This window comes from Urocitellus parryii, chromosome 13, assembly GCF_045843805.1.
Source record: "Urocitellus parryii isolate mUroPar1 chromosome 13, mUroPar1.hap1, whole genome shotgun sequence".
Lineage (NCBI taxonomy): Eukaryota > Metazoa > Chordata > Mammalia > Rodentia > Sciuridae > Urocitellus > Urocitellus parryii.
The window spans coordinates 66947909-66967391 of NC_135543.1; the positions used below are offsets into that span (position 1 = coordinate 66947909).

General features: G+C 53.5%; 1 protein-coding gene across 7 annotated transcripts in view; it reads left to right on the forward strand.

Annotated features, from left to right (window-relative positions):
- Positions 1 to 19483, forward strand: part of Wnk2 (WNK lysine deficient protein kinase 2) — a 124043-nt gene that overhangs the window by 47026 nt on the left and 57534 nt on the right. For all 7 annotated transcript variants that reach the window (XM_026406923.2, XM_026406926.2, XM_026406922.2 and 4 more), the window contains 5 exons: positions 29 to 186; positions 3472 to 3560; positions 4508 to 4727; positions 11829 to 12120; positions 17087 to 17286. In XM_026406923.2, the coding sequence (XP_026262708.1) occupies positions 29 to 186; positions 3472 to 3560; positions 4508 to 4727; positions 11829 to 12120; positions 17087 to 17286 (959 nt within the window). The remainder of the gene's footprint in view (positions 1 to 28; positions 187 to 3471; positions 3561 to 4507; positions 4728 to 11828; positions 12121 to 17086; positions 17287 to 19483) is intronic.

The window sequence follows — 19483 nt, forward strand, 5'->3', positions numbered from 1 at the left end:
ACCACCGCATCTGTTGCTCCTGGCACAGGCACGCCCGAGTTCATGGCGCCCGAGATGTACGAGGAACACTACGATGAGTCTGTTGACGTCTATGCCTTCGGGATGTGCATGTTGGAGATGGCCACCTCGGAGTACCCCTACTCAGAGTGCCAGAATGCTGCGCAGATCTACCGCAAGGTCACCTGTGTGAGTCCATCCCGCTCTTTGTTAATGGGGATGTGGCCGTGGGTGTGGACCAGAGCCTCAGCTGGCTCTGGGGGGTTTGGGGAAGTCCCCATGGTGGCATAAGAAAAGGAGAGAGCATGGCCATCCTACAGATGGGGACACTGAGGCTTGTCTCCTAGCAACCATGATGGTAATGACCGGGCACCCTAGGCAGTGCTTTGCCTCAGAGGCTACCACACATGCAGCATTGGGGGGCCCAGGTGACAAAGGAACCGAGGCTCAGGAGGCTGAAGCTCCACCAGGGCTCCTGCAGGAGGTATGCCCAGGCTGGCTGTCCCTGGGGGCCCTGCTGTGGCTGCCCCAGGGTTGCTGGCTTCCCCATCTTCTTTGTTTTGGAACCACAGTTTGTTTTCCTTTTCACCAAGCCATCACCCCTAGTGAAGCGTATCTCTGGGCGGCTGTCACCATTGGCCAGCCTGGGAACTTTAATCCCTGTTCTGCCGTCACTGTGATTTTGGAGTTGATCAGATGGCTTCAGCTATCCAAACAGATGGGCCTTGTTCTCCCTCTGTGGTGGCCCCACTGGACGAGGGAACGAAAGTGGAACCTGTGGAGGTGGAGTGGCCAGGCCAGGGCTTTTCGGTGCTGATTTCTGTGCTGTCCCATCTCGATTCTTGTGCTGAGGCCACAAGGTCCGCAGAGCCGCCCCTGACCTTGGCCACAGGTGTGGCTGTCCCTAGAGTCCTCACTGCCTCCGCGTCAGCCTGGGAGCACACAGCCAGAGCAGCCCAGGTCGGGCATGTGACTTGTCCACGCAGCTGGGTGGCCGGAAGGTGGTTCAGCTTTGCCCTCGGCCACCCCTGCAGCTGAGCCCTCTTGGTAGATGGTCCCTGCTTTTCTCCTTGGGCTGTTAGTTCTAAGTCGTCGGTCACTTGATGGAGCTCCTCTGGTGTGTGCTGTGGGCAGCGGTGGGGGAGAGTCTTTGGCTGGCAGATCTCTTGGACCTGACACTGAAGTCCACACGCTGGCACAGAGTTCCTTGAGGGGAGCGAGGGTGGTCTGCAGTGGGTGCTGGGGAGGGTGGGGGAGGGGCCTCTGGGCTTCTGGTTTGCACTGTGGTGGACGGTGGTCTGTCCTGGGAGGGGGGATGGAAAGGCCCCAGGTTCAGGGCTGAGTGTGCTCCTGACTCTGGGCCAGGGGGTGTGTGGCAGACTGGGGTCTGAGGTTCTATGCACATGTCCGCAGGGCTGGGGGCTCCAGGAGCTGAGCTCTGTGTGCACATCTCTCTCAACCTCCTTGCCTTCTCCTCCCTCCCTGTTTCAGTCTCTTTGGGCAAATTTATATTCTATGGTCTTTAAATTAAAAAAAAAAAAAAAAAAAAAAAAAAAGATCCAGGACAAGGCTTTCAAAAGAAGGCTAAATCTTGTTGTGATAATGTTTTAAAATACTTTTTAATTCGTTTTCCCTGCCCCGTACCCCAAGAGCAGATTGCAGATGAACCCTCGGGGGCCCTGCTTCTGAGATTCTGTTTCTGTTGCGGGGCTGCATTTGTGGTCCCTCGGCACAGGAGCACGTGAGCATTGGCTGGCCGAGGAGCGACTGGCCTCGGCCTGGCCCCAGCTTCCCCTGCCCCTCTGCCTGAAAGTCTCCCGGCCTGGCCCTCAGCCAGCAGCGGTGACCACAAATAGCACTCGGGCCCCCTCCAGGAGGGGTTGTGGGGAGGAATCCCAGGTGTGGTTACACAGGCTTGGTCTGTGGGAAGCGTCACACCTACCACGTGGCTGCGGTTCTTCCTCCCAGATGACGGGGCAGCTGGTGTGGGAGGCCCCGGAGGCTCCACTCAGGGGAGGCTCCGCAGCCAAGCGCTGATCAACACCTTTCCAGAAACTGACTGCTCTATTTGAGGTGTCAACCCCAGTGTCCGATTCTGCAGCACAGGTGGAAGCTGCGTTGTGTGTTGTTGCCAGGGTGATGGTCACCATGGAGATGGGGATTGGGGCCATCAACCTGGGCGGGAGGCTGGGGGGCTGGTGTCTGTGGTGGCTGCCACATACTTCAGCAGATATACGGTAGCTGGAGAAGGTGTCCTCCGTACAGAGACCTAAATGGTAGGAAACCAGGCTCCTGGCTTCCCGCGGTGGGGACAGAGATTAAAGAGTGGATCTCTGTGGCTTCACACAACTCTCTGATCTCTTCCCTGTTCTGCTTTGTGTCTTGCCTGGGGCTAGAGTGTGCTTCATCCTGGGGCACAGAATTTTCATCAAAGTTGGAAAATCTTTGGCCAGCACTTCTTCAAAAATTTTTTCCTATCCCCACCCCCATCCCTTTCTCTTAGTTTTATATGTGTCATGTGCCTATTTCAACCTTGCTATAGTGTCCCAAATTCTGAAATGAGCAGAACAGAGCCTCTGTGGCCATCTCTCTCTGTACCCCGTTTCTGATGGACCTTGCTGCCATGGTTTCCCCTCTGCACTGTCTGATTGGTGGTTGATCTGCTCCAATGAGACCTTCAATTCCAATGTCATGTTATTCATTTCTGGTCCCTCCCTCTTTTTTTAATTTTATTTTAATATCCATCGTTTCTGTTCCTCATAATAAACATTTTCCTTTAAGATTTATATATAGCTGCAGTGAGTTTTAACCTCTTTGTCTGTAGGTTATAGCACTCTCTCGTTTCTGTTGACCATTTTTCCTGCCTGGTCTTGGGTCACATTTTTCTGCCTCCCAGGGTGTCTAGTAATTTTTGATGGCATGCTGTACATCGTAAACATTACATTGTCTCTGCTCTGGGTGAACTCTGGGAATGGCTCTGCCTACAGCTCCCTGGTGGTTCTCTATCCAACCCTGTGGTGCTGACTATGCATTTGTGGTGTGGTACTAAGCAAAGACTCATGGGGACCAAATGCAGACATCCACCCTCTTTATTCTGCAGAGACCCTCTCCAGAACTCTGCTTTTGGCCTTCTCACCCTCCTGATTTCTGAGCTCCACCTTCAACTCAATGGGACCCCTGCTCTACTGGGTTCTGTGCCTTACTTAGTCTGGGAACTGTCCCAGGCAGTGAGCTGGGCTGTGAGAGCGAGGGCTCCAGGGGTTTCTTTCTCTGAGCCCAGCATCCTGCACCACCTGTCCTCCATCGTCTGACTGTAGCCATTTGGCCTGTTTTGTCCCGTGTCCTTGTAGTCTCTGTAGGGTGAGCCCAAGACGGGTTTTGCTATCCTGCCGGAGGCAATTTCTCTGCAAGGGGTGGAGATGGCGCCTGTCAGCTCCTGAATGGTGTCAGGTGACTCTGCTTTATCCTTCTCAGGGCATCAAGCCAGCCAGCTTTGAGAAAGTGCATGATCCTGAAATCAAGGAGATTATTGGGGAGTGCATCTGCAAGAACAAGGAGGAAAGGTGAGTTCCAGTGCGGTGTTGGGTTCTGGGTCTTTCTCCAGCTGAAACCACTCCAGCTGGTATTTAGAGCCACATGCTAACAAGAGAGAACTTCAGAGGCCAGATGGATTGGCTCAGGCCACAGCAACACCAGGCTGGGGAGATGGGGGAGGGGGTGGGCCACCCTCCGGCTCAGGTCCTTTTCTGCTGTCTGGGAACACATTCCCATCCCAGCCTCTAGTGTTTGAGAACCTGGGACTTCCCTCTGCTCCTTTTTTTTTTTTTTTTTTCTTTTTCTCTAGTTGTTCCTGGAAGTTGTGTCCATTTCTCCAACTTCAGCGAATACCTTTGTGCCTGGGGCTTCCAGATCTGCCTCCGCCCCTTCCCTCCCTTCTGAATTCTGGGCTGCCTATTTTGTGTAATCGGTTGTTCAGTCCATCTCTAAGGCGGCCTGCCCACCTCGGTGGGTTCAGGGAGGCCTGAACCCCCTCATGGCACTGGGGGGAGTACGAGGGGGTGGGGATCTGACTCCTCTGGTTCCACCCAGCGCCAGGTGGGGATGGAAAGCTCAGTGCATATCAGGAGGGGCTTTGTCTGTATAGTGGACAGATTAAAAAAATGAGCCTGTTTTCTTTTTATAATGGGGGAGGAGATGGAAGTCTTCAAATGCAGCGCAGTAGGTGGGTTCAGATGTGGATCAGAACATTTCCTCTTCTCCTGGGAATTAAGGAAGGCAAATGAATGCTGTCGGGTGCCATCCTCAGGCCCACCAAGTAGTAAAGTCAGAGAACTTTCTAGCACAGCCTGCCTAGTGCCCAGCTGCAATGGGTGGCAGCCTATGCCCATGTGCAATATCATGCGTGAGTGTGTGGCCACAGCCCTTTTGTGGATGCAGGCACTGCACAGGGAGCCTGGGCACAGAAGCCCCTTGTCCCCGAGCCCCTGCCTGTGAGCTGTTCTCCCTCCAGGTACGAGATCAAGGACCTGCTGAGCCACGCCTTCTTTGCAGAGGACACTGGTGTCAGAGTGGAACTGGCTGAGGAGGACCATGGCAGGAAGTCCACCATTGCCCTGCGGCTCTGGGTGGAAGACCCCAAGAAGCTGAAGGGCAAACCCAAGGACAATGGCGCCATAGAGTTCACCTTTGACCTGGAGAAGGAGACCCCCGATGAAGTGGCTCAGGAAATGGTAATATGTGGGTACCTGGTGCAGCCTGATGTGCCCAGAAAGTGGGCTCAGACAGGCCGTGAGCAAGTCTGGGGTGCAGGTGGGTGAGAGGCGTGTGGATTCTAAAGACTGGAAGGAAAGCTGCCCACAGGGAGTTTCCCTGGTAGGAGCTGAGTCCTGCAGGGGCGAGAGCCAGACGGGACAAAAGGAGCACGGGCAGTCCTAAGGAGGGGCCTGGGAACCTGGCTGCTGGTGTGTGTGCACAGTGACGGAGAAGCTGGGATCCTCCTCGGTGGCCTCGGGAGAGGGGAGGCTGAGATATAGCATGCGGGAGGAGTCCGACGCGAACAGGGAGAGTGAGCCAGGAGCTGGGACTCTCCAGGAAGGAAGGGCCTCGATTGTTTTGACAAGACTCTTGCCAGATTTGCTTCAGTGGCGATTCTTTTGGGATCTGATATTTTCCCACCTAGAAAAGTGATAGAAGAGCTTAGTTCCCCCCCTGTTTCCTGCTCCCTCCTTGCCACCCTGCCTCTGTCTGCGGGGGAGGGAGAGTGGCCTCTTTCTTCCTGGGGTTCAGGGCTGTGCCTCAGGAACAGGCCTTGAGTCTGCAGGGGGTGAGGACAGGAGATGGAACCACCAAGCACAGACAGCAAAAGTGGCAGTCCAGGCAGACACAGCTAGAAATAATGATGTAATCATAATTATGCAGAATGTATGGGGCGGGGACAGGTGATAGGGTTTAGAGCCATGAATGTCAGACTGAATTATCTGACTTGATTCTCTGGGCTACGACATCCAAAATGGTAGCTCACATGTGCCTGCTAAAATTGTAGTTTATTTGAAATCTAATTAATTTTCTTTTTTTTTTTTTTAGTCTTATTATCATAAGATAGGATCCCAACCCATTCTGCACATAATTGTGTATCTGCTGGGCAATTGCAAGTTACTTTTAACATACAAATATGTTAGTCCAGGAAGTATTCCCTTTATGTAGTGAGAGAGTGTATATAAAAGGAACTAATTTGGTTTAATCCATGAGCTCTTTGATGAGGTACACATTAAGCTTCTATATTGCATGTCAAGTACTTTGAATTGTTTCTAAAAGAAACTGTAATACTTTAAAATTAGATATTTTCACATGGGCAAGGCCCTGGGTTCGATCCTCAGGACCACATAAAAAAAAGGGAGGGGGGTGGGCTGGAGTTATGGCTCAGCAGTAGAGCGCTTGTCTAATTAATTTCATTAAAATATAAAATTAACTCTCACTGGCCACATTTCAAGTGCTTCATACACACGGAGCCTGTGGCTCTCACACTGAACAGACAGAATATTTTTATGATCTGTGCTGGGAGGGGCTGTTGAAGTTCATGGACAGGAGGGGGGTGGTCACAGCCTTGTCCAGTTAGGGCTTGTTTGCTGGGTCTTGTGGGCAGCTGACTTCCCAGAGGCAGAGAAGTGGAGGTCTTGTCCTGCCAAGGCAGCTATGGGCTTCTGAGAGCCCTGTGTAGGGCCAGGAGATGGACAGATGTCTGTGTTATTAATAAGATGAACTGACTTAGACAATAAATCAAACAGATTGACAAGAAGGACATGAAAGTCTGTACCAGAAGGAGCAACATCAAGGAAGTCACCAAGGGTCAAACCACATAGGACAGGAGCCCAGAAAGGCCTTGGTTTTGCAAAATAAGAAAGTGGTACATTAGAAATAAACGAGCCACTAATATTTAGCTGGAAAACTGAGAAGGAACGAACCAGTGCAGGAGACCCATCAGCTTGACATGTCTTGCCCCAAAGGCCTTTGTCCCTTTTAATTTGTTTTAAATAAGCTTTTCACTGAACATAGCACCTCTGTTGAGAATGTCCGTGAGTCACGGGTCCTCAGGCTGGGGGTTCCTTGCTCCTCCCGTGAGGAGAGCTGGACATGTCCCTGGATGGGGTTAGGGATGGTGGAGGGGACGCCTCTCTACACAGGTTACCTGCCACAATCCTTGTGGCCCTGCTCAGATGGGGAACCTGAGGCTTGGTAATGCCATGGAAGGAGGGGGTGAGTCCCTTGGAGCTGAGAGGGTGGCTTTGGGAACCTTCTGTTCATCTCCCTGAAGACTCTGCTCCTCACGTCAATCTACCTGCCAGGGCACACCAGGGGTCCGTGGGGCAGTGGGTTTGGGTTGTGCAGTGAGGTCGGGTTTCCTGTAGCCATGTCCCCTGGTAAGGGAAACGGGGTGGGACGGAGCTGCTCCTGGGGTTTGCCACATGGCTCTGGGGTCAGGGTGAACTAAGATCCTGCTGGGGTCCCAGGCTGCAGGGCTGCTGGGGGTATATCTGTGCTACCCTGGCCTCGTCACAACTCCAAGAGGGGTTGCTCCCGGCAAACCCCCTGCCTGAACGATGTGCCCAGAGTGCAGGGCCTAGGCACCCAGGGGCTGGGGCAGAGGCACCTCCTGGGGCTGCCCGTGGCCTGGCTGGGGCTCGACCTTCCTTGTCCAATGGCCCAAGTGCATGACTGAGGTCTTACAGTGAGGGTGAGGGTAGGTGTGACGTCCCACTGTTGGGCTGGAGCCCAGGATGACTTCTCTGGGGGGCTGGCTGCACGGTCACCTCCAGATGCTGCAAAGTCATCACGTATGTTCCCAGGCCCGCCCACCCTCACCTGGCTTGCCTCTGGTCACATCCCTGCCCCAGACACAGAAATTGTTGCTGTGAGTAGATCTCAGGGGACCCGTTAGCTCTGTGACTCCTGGCGGGAGCTTTGTGATAGCACTGTTCAGACGTGATGTGCAGAGGTTCATTTTCCCATTTAATGGTCCAGGTGTACTGTGCACTGCGTTCAGATGACCACAACCTTACCCATCCTGGGCCTTCAGGGACACAACTTCTATTCACTAATATGGTACCCCCCGATGCTTTTTATTGCGAATAGTATGGGTTAAGTGAGCTGCATGCCCGGCGTGTGTGGTGTGAGAGCCAAGCTTTGGTGCTGAGGGCCTAGGCTGAGATTGCCCGTCTGGGGACACTGTGCTGGCTGTTGGTGCTGGGCTGTTGGTGACAGAAGTGGGAAGGCAGCCTTTTGGAAGGGCGGGAGGGAGTCTGACAGGTTCTCGAGGTGCTACACTGGTTCTGGCCTTGCAGGGACCCTCTATCAGGACTGCCAGGGGCAAGAATAAGGACTGTGAGTGTCCTGGCTTTCCTGGGGCCCAGGAGACTCGGGAAGAGCAGGCTCACAAAGTCCTCTCATTCCTTCTGTAAGTGAGCCTGTGCCCGGCTGGGGCTGGCCATGGTGGGGGGATGTGGGAGCAGAGCTGGGAGGCCAGGTACACAGGATGGCCAAGGTGCGACAGGGGTGTCGGGGTTCAGTGCGGTGATTCCAGTGCGGTGGGTGCCTCCTGGAAGGTTCCCAAGATCCCACACAAGTGGATTCTGAATGTCTGGGCTTCAGCAGGACCTTCGCCTCCCAGTTTGGCTTTGATGGCCTTGTAAGACAGCCATGTCCCAAACCCAGATGTGCCCTGGCCTTCTTCCCCGGGCTCTGCTTAGCTGTTCCTAGATCATGTACTTCTCAAAACTCCCCTCGTCTCTGTTTGTCATCAGAGAGTGACATGGCGTGCTGCAGGACAGGGACATGGTGCACATAACTGTCACCTCAGCCTGTCCCTGGCACTTGGCTAGACCCAGAGGCTCTGCCCCTGTGTCGGCTCCAATGAGGCCCACCCGCTCCTCTTCCCCACTCCCTCCCTCCCCCACCTCCTGTCTCTTACTGCATATTTTCATCATGAGACGTGCCATCCGTGAAATAGCGCATCCACGCAGAAGGGCATGAGTGCGTCCAGTTACAGAGCAATAACAAAGCCACACACACCCCACCCTGCCAAGGAAACAGAACAGGCCCAGCCTGTGACCAGCTGGAAGCCACCGTTCCCACAACAGCCCCACGCTAGGCCTCGGGGTGGGGGCTGGACCCCAGGAGGCCTGTCCAGCTTCCAGTCCCAGCCTCACCCTCCTTTGCACCCACCAGAGAATCCAGAATCATCACTGGGGGTCCAGCCCCCACCCCTTCTTGGGTTCCTGCCACCAACCCCTGCCTGGGCTGAAGCTGGAGGGGAACTTGCCATGTGGCATTGCATCATGATCTGGGGACACACCGGACTCTGAGACTGCTCTTAACAAACCCAGGTGCAGAATCCAGATGCAGGCTCCTGGAATGAGCTCCAGAGGAGGGAGGATAAGATGGGGACAGGGGGCGGGCGGGGATGCAGATCAGCCTGGCACAGGACGGGGCTGGGGGAGGGAGCAGAGAGGAAGGGTGCCTGGCCCAGCCCTTCAGAACCCCAGGAACGGGGACACGCCAGCCCGGTACTGAACCTGGATGCATTCTTTCCTGTTGGGGAGGAAATAGAAATGCTTTCGTGAGGAAGGCTGGGAGACCCCAAAGACAGGTGGGGAGGGGCAGGCTGTAGCTGTGGTGTCACAGATGACAGAAATAACCTGGGGTGGGCAGTGGCTTCTTTGGTAGCCTCTGGTCCCATAGGTCACACCGGCTCTGTGACCCGAGGTTACCTGAGGCCTGAGGAACAGCCTCGCCCATGAGCTCTGGGTCCCGCCTAACACTGCCCTGAAGGATCGGTGACAGAGACGCCACCTGCTGATGGGGCTGCCTACTGCAGTCCACATCTGACCGTAGTCAGGCCTGTCTGTCCTCAGCCTCCCCATGGAGGTCCCTGTGGTGAGAGTCTGGGGTCCTTGGAAAAGTCCTCTCCTGACTCTAAGGCCAGAAGCCGACCTCCGGCTGGTGCCCTTCTCTGGGAGTAAGGAATGTCCTGGGCCCAGGGAGCTTTCCAGGTAGATTGAGGACCCTGTGCCCACCTCTGGCTTCCTGTCCACTGACCCTCCCCTGGCCATGTGTCTGGCTTGCTCCTGCCGCTCCCGAGTCACCAAGGTCTCTCCTGGGTGTGTTCATGAGGCAGTGTCCTTCTCTCTAGCAGAATTCTGTTTGGAAATAAATGGTTTTGAAATGATCACAAACTCAAGGAAAAGTTGCACGAGGCACTCCAAAGAACTCTTTCCCAGGCAGCGTTGGAGAATAGGCTGCCAACCCCCTGCCCGTTGCCCCAAGTACTTTTATTTCAATTTCCCACAAAACAGAACATTTTCCTGCACAGCTACACACAGTGGTCCCCGTCAAAAGTGCCATCAACATGTCACCACTGTCCCATCATGGGGCTGCTCAGGTCCCCAGTGTCCCAGCAACACCGCCACACACAAGAGCTTCAAACCAGCGTCACGTGTCCCCTCGGCCCTTTCTGTCCCTCGGCTTCTGTGGTCTGATCCTCAGGAAGGCTCGGGCAGCCCTCGGGGATTGGCCCTGCTGAGTCAGGCCATCGTGCGTCTGTAGGAATCTCCCAGAACAGGGCTCCTTGCCACAGCCTGCCTGGGGCACACGGTTCTGACGGTCACATTTCCCAGGATGCCGCCCGTGACTTCTCCACGGGGGGTCTCTCTCATCTTGTGTCCCTGGTGTGTGACCTGTGGGGAGGTTCTTTGAAACTATGTAAATGTCATTGTCCAGCAGACTGTCCCCTCCTTTGTCTCTCAGGGACGCAGCCCAGGGTTCTGCTGGACCCCCTACTCGTCTCCCATGTCTGAGCTCTGTTTACAGCACACTGCCCCAGTGCCGCGCTGGAAATGCTCTGTGTGGCCTTGAGATCAGGGGTGGCAGTGGCTCAGGGGTCAGCCAGGGCGGGGGGCTCAGACCTGATGGGCTTTCAGAGACCCGGCAGCCTGCCGTGGGGGCCTCGGCACGGAGCAGCGTTGTCCAAGGGAAAGGAGGGGAGGGAGGGAGGGAGGACAGGGACACTCTGTCCCTCACACCCCCCAGATGATTTGTACCAGTCCCATAGATAAAATGTGTGTCAAAATTTGTGGAAATGTCTTTCAGACCATCATTGTATCGCTGTTCATTTGTCCCAGATTTGCCAGTGAGTGACCCTGGCACAGGCGCCTGTGTCACTTTGCACGTCCCTGTCATCCCCCGAGCACGTCCCCACAGTGGCTCATTCTCATCATTTTCCTGCCCCGCCCTGAGTCACTGGTCCTTGCCATGGCTCTGGTTTCCTATTGGGCTCTGGGTGTTGCTCCCAGGCCCTCACGGTGGACAGAGCTCACCAGGACACACCCCCCCCCACACACACACACACCACACACACACACACACACACACACACACACACACACACACTCTCACACACACACACTCTCGTCCTTTGCGCATGCTTGTGTCTTTGTGTCTGTTGTATAGTTGTCACCAATAGCTCCAGTTCCCACCAGCACCACCAGGTCCCGTTCCGGATTCCTGCCTTTCCATGGTGAGGAACCTGGCTGCCCTTGTTCCTTATGTAGGTTCTTGTGGGTCAGCGCTGCGTGGTCATAACCTCCAGCCATGCTGCCCACCACCTATGTGCTTCTGTCCACACTGCCCTGGTCCCTGTGCCAGGAGACCTCTGTGCACACTGCTCCCTCCCTGGGAGGCGCAGCTTGCCTCGCCCCACCGTCTCTCAGTGCTGAGGTCTCAGGAGGGGAGAGGGGGCCCCCGTGGACTTGGAGTGCTTGTGCTGACGAGTGTCGTGTGTTGCAGTCACCACCCGCAGTCCAGCCAGCAGCCCCTTCAAAAGGAGTCTCTATTTTTGGAAAGTGGCTTTGCTATGAATATTCTCTGCAAGCTCACGATGCTTCCTGGAGATCTCGGGGCTCTTTGACAAATGTGCTCAAACACTCTGTGTGATAAATGTGTCTTAGGATTTTGCCAAGCATCGGTGCACACTATTCCGCTCTCAAGTGACAGAATAGGCCTCTGCCTTCCAGTTAGAAGGCAGGTCAGCACACCTGCTCTGCACCAGCTGTGGTCCGGAAAGCAGGGCCCTACAGATTCATTTCAAAGCTGGGTGATTGTTCCCGGGAAGACGAGAGCATCCTAAGAGGAACCACTCAGGTGGGAGGTGAGGGGACCCTCGGAAGAGCACCCCATCAGCAGGAGCCCACAGGGCAGGTGGCAGGGCTAGCCCCCGGTGGTGGGGCACACGTGGGGGTCAGCTGGTTCCCAAGGCACTGACAACGTGACTGCCTCTGCAGATCGATTCTGGATTCTTCCACGAGAGTGACGTGAAGATTGTGGCCAAGTCCATCCGAGATCGCGTGGCACTGATCCAGTGGCGTCGGGAGAGGATCTGGCCTGCGCTGCAGTCCCAGGAGCCTAAGGACTCAGGCAGCCCTGATAAGACCAGGGGTCCGCCGGCCCCCCTGCAGGTCCAAGTGACCTACCATGCGCAGGCCGGGCAGCCTGGGCAGCAAGAGCCCGAGGAGCCTGAGGCTGACCAGCACCTCCTGCCTCCGACACTGCCTGCCAGCGCCACCTCTCTGGCCTGTGAGTACATGGAAGAGGGTCACTGCAGCCAGCTGTGAGACCAGCTGTTGGGCGGGGAGTCCTCACCCTGTATTAGCAAGCTTTGTAAGGAAATCCAGGTCGGCACAGTGGCAGGCTAGATAGAGTGTGGTCTGGTGAGCTCCGTACTGTCCTGGTGCGGCTGGATTATTGCTTCCAGCTGTAGGTGGTCCCAGGAGCTTGGCTGGAACCGTGTCCATGCCAGGCTCACTTCCTGCCAGCCTTCCTGGCACCTGGGCACATCATGATATTTGGAAGGGGTACGTCCCTGGGTGGTGGCAGATGATCCATAGACTCCGGGACATGCAGGCCTGATTCCTTCACCTCTGTGAGCCTGTTCCCACCGCCTCCCCCGTGGACTGCAGAGGGCAGATGCAGGTTTGCACTGTTCCAGGGGAAGGGTTGGTGGCGTTTCCTGCGTTTCCCGGTGACCTGTGACCTGAAAGGCTCCCTGGAGACTTGCTTCTCAGGGCAGATGGGGTCAAATCTGCCCCAAGCCAGTAGACCCTGAGGGAGCCAGTTCAATCCCAGCTCCCCACTGCGCACTGTGGACTAGCCGCAGATTCCTTACCCTGCCTGAAAGCAGTCTGGGCCTCATGGGGGGTTGTGCGCAGTCACCTGCTCCTTGGAGAGGACTCTGTACCTCACCTGGAGAGCACAGCTGTCTTGGCTTGGGGCCTTTGAAACCAGGATTATCCGATGTCTCTGTTCCAGGGGTAAAACGGTAGCCCTTTTGAATGTTTTCAAGCAAGCATTACCAATGAATTCGGAGTCCCTTTGAAACAGGCTTCATCAAAGACCACTTTGAGAGGATCTAGTGTATTCTGCATGACAGGCAGACAAGTGTCCTGTGTTCACCGTCAGTGTCTAAAAACTCAGCAGTGAGCTGGGGCGGCGGGGATGTGGCTTTGTCCACTATGTGAATTGGCCTGGAATAGAATTACAGATTCCAATGACCTGGCCAGGCCAAGATTTCAGGTTGCTCATGTGGAAAGACAGAAAGTCTGTTCAATTTGTTTAACACGCACATTCTTTATTTATCATGAAAATAGCTAAAAATTCTTCTAAGTGGGCTGTTTAAATTCACTTTGAGGGAGTTTTCCTGCTGCTGACTTTAACCTGCTCAGGTTTGCTTTGGAGAATAAAGTAGCTACATCATTGCTCCATTTTTTCTGATAAATCTAAAAAATCAATTTAAAAAGCACCATTTTCTGGGGGCGGGGGGAGAGGTCCCCGATCTGATACACCACCACAAGTGCCCCACACTTTACCATTGTAGTTGGTTAAAAAAATTTCTAGGATGGGAAATAAAAGGTCTCCATTTGTCACACTTTGAAAAGCCCCAGATTGGGACCTAGAAATATGTTCCCCTCGATGGTCCAATGTTGTAAGTCAGCTTTGATCGGCTATGAGAAAATCCATCAGACATGTTGAGGGGCTGGTCAGTGCACATCAGGTGCAGGTCAGTTTAATGCCCTGAGCACCTCTCAAGGTGCTTGTACTCAGTTACTATGATTTCTTTAAAATAGGTGATATGGTCTCGGAGTATAGAATTCAGAAATTCTTTTTTTTTTTATTGATTAAAAAAAATTAAATAACAGGGCTGGGGTTATGACTCAGCAGTAGAGCCCTCGCCTGGCATGTGTGAGGCCGTGGGTTTAATCCTCAGCACCACATAAAAATAAATAAAATAAAGGCATTGTGTCCAGCTACAACTAAAAAATAAATATTTAAAGTAAATAAATAAATAAATATGACAGAGGAATGCATTACAATTCTTATTACATGTATATAGCACTATTTTTCATCTCTTTTCTCTGGTTGTATATAAAGTATGTCGACACCAATTTGTGTCTTCATACATGTACTTTGGACGATGATATATATCACATTCTACCATCCTTGCTGATCCCCTGCCCCCTCCTTTTCCCTCCCACCCCTCTGCCCTATCTGGAATTCATCTATTCCTCCCTCCGTATCCTACTCTGAGTCAGCCTCCTTATATCAAAGAAAACATTCACATTTGTTTTTTTGGGATTGGCTAACTTAGCATTATCTTAGCATCATCTTCTCCAATGCCATCCATTTACCTGCAAATACCATGATTTTATTCTCTTTTATTGCTGAGTAATATTCCATTGTGTATATATGCCACATTTTTTTTATCCATTCATCCACTGAAAGGCATCTAGGTTGGCTCCACAGTTTAGCTATTATGAATTGTGCTGCTATAGACATTGATGTGGCTGTGTCCCTGTAGTATGCTGTTTTTAAGTTCTTTAGGTATAGTCCTAGGAGAGGAATAGCTGGGTCAAAAGGTGGCTCCATTCCCAGATTTCCAAAGAATCTCCATACTGCTTTCCGTATTGGCTGCACCAATTTGCAATCCCACCAGTAATGTATGAGTGTGCCTTTTTCCCCTCATCCTCGCCAACACTTACTGTTGTTTGTCTTCATAATAGCTGCCATTCTGACTGAAGTGAGATGATATCTTAAAGTAGTTTTGATTTGCATTTCTCTAATTGCTAGAGATGATGAACATTTTTTCATATATTAGTTGATTGATTGTATATCCTCTTCTGAGAATTGTCTATTCAGAATTTAGAAATTCTAAGAAGATGTATACTAAGTCACCTAATCGTCCTCCCCAGGCAAGGGATGCTCCAAGTCTTCTGACTGTCCTTCCAGAGATAATCCACACGTGTAACCCACCACACATGAGGACACACAAATATCCATGCAGATACACACATATGTGCGTAGTGTCATACTCACATGCATATGCACGTATGTGCACAAAATGCCTGAGTGTACAGACACATGCATGGCCCCCATATGCACATTGACATGTGCACACACACGCAGACACGGATGCCTACCCACCCCATACAGAGACACACAGGCACATAGATACAAACACGTGTACATCCCTTATGTGCCCTCTTACATATACACGTGCACATACAGGACCACGACACATGTAGATATGCACGTGTTTATGTGGACATATGTGAACACACGCACACCTCTGGGTCTCCCTCTGCCCTCCAGTGGATGGCACCCTCACATACTCTTCTGCATTTTGTGCTGACTGTCCTGTTTTCGCTCTCCCTTTGGGCCACAGAATGTTCCACATTGGCCAAATGTGTTCTCCATGATGGGCAGACAGGTGTCCTGTGTTTGCTGTCAATGTCCAAAACTTCCACAGCGAGCTGAGGACGAGGGGATGTGGCTTTGTCCACTATGTGAATCGGCCTGGAATAGAATCATAGCATCTTGTGACCTGCCCAGGCCATTTGTTTCAAGGGGACCTGACAGGGACACCAGACAACCTGAACATCATCTGAGCAGAACCTGCAGGTAGCAGGATTGGTAAACAGATGCTCATTTCTGTACTGGAATGCACAACACCACGTCACCTTTCACGATTCTCCCGCGTGTCTTCCCTTCGCTACCCACCAATAGTCCTGATCAAACTCAGTGGGAGGGCTCCTGCCATCACGAGCCTCCTTGGAAGCCGAGGACCACAGCAGCGCCATCTGTCAGTGGGCCCCAAAATGATTTCTAAAATTAATTTTTTGATTATACAAGTACTAAACACAGTCACTTTCAGAATCTAAAATGTTACACACATGGTTAAAGTTGCTTCGGTTGCAACGTATTCAGGCTGTAACGGCCTCCTCCCTCCCCCTCCTTCCTCCTCCTCCCTCCCTTCCTAAGTGGCAATGACCACTTTAATGACCAGTTGGCTCATTAAAAATCAGAGCTGCTTGTCTAATTGGTTTTGCCTAATTAAACCCCAGTGTTCCTCAGGTCTTCTTAAGGTTAAATAGATTCTAAGCAGTCCCTGGGAAAAATTGCAAAGCCAACCCGACTTCCCCTTTATAATGTCAGTGGTCACTCCCAAATGTGGCTTCTGGTGAAAGTAGCTGTCTCTCTAGGTGGCATACCTGTGGAATCTGGAAGCAGTAAATCAAAAGTGCCATTTTCAGACCGGTTTTTTTTTTTAAACAGTTTATTTTTCTCTTATTTATTTCTTTATGTGGTGCTGAGGATCGAACCCAGTGCCTCACGCATGCAAGGCGAGTGCTCAGCCACTGAGCTACAGCCCCAGCCCCCTTCAGACCAGTTTTTGATCTCCACTCCTGACCTGGGTGACCCTGCAGCAGGCTGTCTTCCCAGGCACGTCTTGGCGAGATGTGCTGGTGGATCTGCCTGTGCCATCTCGGGCATCCAGGGAGGACGGGGCCAGGCCAACCTGACCCACAGGAGGTCAGCCTCTGGGTCGCCCAGCTGGAGCACTGGACCCCCTGTGCTGCCCCTGCCTCCTTGTCTCCTGCATGAAAGAGGCGGGTAAAGCCCCCTCTCCGGGCCTCTCACTGAGACATGGAGGGTTTTCAACTCCTGTTTTCCAACTAAATTAGATATGGTCTGAGACCCCCATGTTCCCTGTGCAGCCCTGGGCCCTGTGTGTGAAGGTGATCAGTCTGGAAAACCCCAGCCCCTTATAAACACAGCGAGAATCGTTTTCCTCCACAATTAAAACATTAGCTTTTTCTTTACAAGGACATTAGCTCAACCTTCTAAGCCACCTGGTGCTGTTGAGGGCGGGGATGAGCTAGTAAAGCGTGGCGGGGTCTGCATCTGTGGGACAGGGTGGGGGTGGTGGTGTCTGCTTCACAAGGGTGTCGGTGAGACACGCCCAGCCTGGCATCCGTGCTGTGTTGATAGCAGGCCATGTCAGGGTCAGGCACAGGTTCAGCCCCTGCGGCTCTGTAGCAGTTGATCATTTAAACAACATGCAAGTATGATGTATGTAACCTGGAACAACCACCCAGCCTTTGTCTTGCAGAGGAGAATCTACAGATGAGCCACCTTGTGCATGGGGGTAGTGCTGTGGGGGTGGCATTCAGAGGGTCCTGCTAAATCCTACCTTTGTCCTCCCCAGCGGACAGCACCTTTGACAGCGGCCAGGGCTCCACGGTGTACTCAGACTCCCAGAGCAGCCAGCAGAGCATGGTACTGGGCTCCCTGGTGGACGCTGCTCCACCCCTGGCCCCATGCGTGTGCAGCCCCCCTGTGAGCGAGGGACCTGGCCTGCCGCACAGCCTGCCCTCGCTGGGGGCCTTCCAGCAGCCCACTGCCACGGTGAGTTGAGAGCCACCCCTGCCCTGTCCCCTTGGCCTCCTGGTCTGAGGGCCCTGGGGGATCCAGTCATGAGAGCCATCTGGGCTGCACTGACTCTGGTCAGGGTTAACGTGGCCTATGATCAGTTCTCAGCCATGTTTTCCCTGGGGAGACCCCCAGAAGCCAGCCATAAAAAGCCCTATCTTTTCTGGGAGCAATGGAACCATGGGCCATCTAGCCTTTGACACACCCACATGACCAGGCAAGAGGGACATACTGTCTGGAAACAGACCCCAGCGGGCACCAGGGCTGAGGGAGCTGTGACAGAGCTGACAGGCCACACCTTGGGGCAGGTGCTGGTGGTGATGAGGCTGACACACCCTGGGCCTGGGCCATCTTCTCAGACTGCCCCCCCAGAGGTGAGAGCAAAGCCTCGTTTGTAATAATGAAGCCCTAGATTTGGCCTCGCTGTCCAGCCTCCCAAGGGGATGTCCAGTAGTTCCTGGCATGTCTCGCCCACGGCAGCCACTGAAAATCAACGATGAAAACAGGGTTGAAGTGTGGGGAACACTGTCACGAGAGTCTGTGAGAAGGCAGGGCTTCAGGACGGCAGGACGGCTGTGATGTGTAAGATCTGGGAAGCTGAACACCAGGGGGTCACACGGGGCATTTATTTTTGATTCTGATTTTTTTTTTTTAAACATTGAAGGAAATTAAACAATTGCTTGTTTCACAGCCCAAGTGCTCAACCGAGGAGAATTTGCCCGTGACCTGGGCAGCGGAGCCAAGTCCTCAGAGGGAGACTAGGCCCCTGCCCTGTGCGTGGGCTGTGTCTTTGCCCCTCCCCTGAGAGCTGCCTGGCTGGTCTGTCACTCCCTCACACTAGTCTGCCACCACGTCGTCCTCCTGGCACCGGCAGAGCGTGAGCACGGCAGGCTCTGCCCCCTGCACATGGGTTCTCCCTGTTGGCTGCGGCCTCTCTCTCCCCTTTCTGTCCACGCGGGGCTGGGCTGTCAGAAGGGCCCAGGTCGTCCCTTTGGAAAAGCAGCTGAAGCTGCTGGGCATGCCTGCCTTGGCTGCCGGGAGTCCCAGGGCTCATTGTCCATTTGCATTTGCAATTTTGCTCAATTCACAAAATGAAGTATGATTTTAAAGGGCAGAAAGAGCTCATTGAAGAGAAGACTCTTTGCAGCTCCCGAGGGTTATTCTTGTGAGTGTGGCTGAAGCTGGGGCTGAGCCAGAGTGTTCCATCTGGCTCTCATTCTTTCCTGCCCCTGCAAGGGCTTCCGAGAGCCATAGGATACACTGGCTGCCTAAGTCCCCGCCGGGCTAAGTCTGTCCTGTGTGTCCTTGGTGTGGCAGCTGATCACGGCTTCAGTGTGTAAGCTGGGAGGCCCGAGGCGGGAGGCCAGAGTTTGTTCTCCTGCCTCCCTTCCTATTGATACAGAAATACCTAGCAGAAAGAGTAGGGCCTGGAAGGGTTCCTCCTGTGTGCCAAGGGCTGGCCCCTCCCTGTTGGGCCTTCCTGGGGATGGTTGCCGTGGTGATGTGCCCTGGGACCCAGTAAAAAGCAGAGAGGGAGGAGGAGGAGGAGGAAGGAGGGCCACCAGGAGTGAAAGGCTGCTCACCGGTCCACAGCCAGCAGACCTGCCAGAGCTCCCAGGCGGTGCACCGTGGCCAGGGCTGCAGGACAGTCTGGCCCACTTGGGCACGCTCATCCGCTCTGTGAATTCATCTAGCTGAATTCAGATTCGAGGCTTGATCCCAAATCAAGCTGCTCTTTCCACCACACCCCCCACTGCCTTGCCTAAAGCCCTGCTGTGAAAGACAAGCCGAGGGCAGCTCTGGAAATCCCCATCCTCCTGCCATCCAGAGAGTGGCAGGCGACATTCTGCAGAGAGCAGCCTTGCTGGTCTCCCGTTCAGACTTCCTGTAGCCCCACCCGCTTCCCCTTCCCCGGTGGTGGAGGAAGTGCAGGCAGTGAGACTCTTTCCTTATAAATATTCCAGTCTCTCTCTCTGCACAGTAAGGGCTCTTAGAGAACAAACTATAACCACGTCATGACACCAAAAAGGAAAAAAAAAATTAACACATTAGCAGCAACTGCTTAATGACACCCCGGGGCTCAGGTTTCTGATCCTTTTGCTGACCCATTTAGCCAGTGGGGCTGACATCCTGTGTGCGGCCTGTGTGTTTCTCTGCTCCTGTAGCCCAGCCT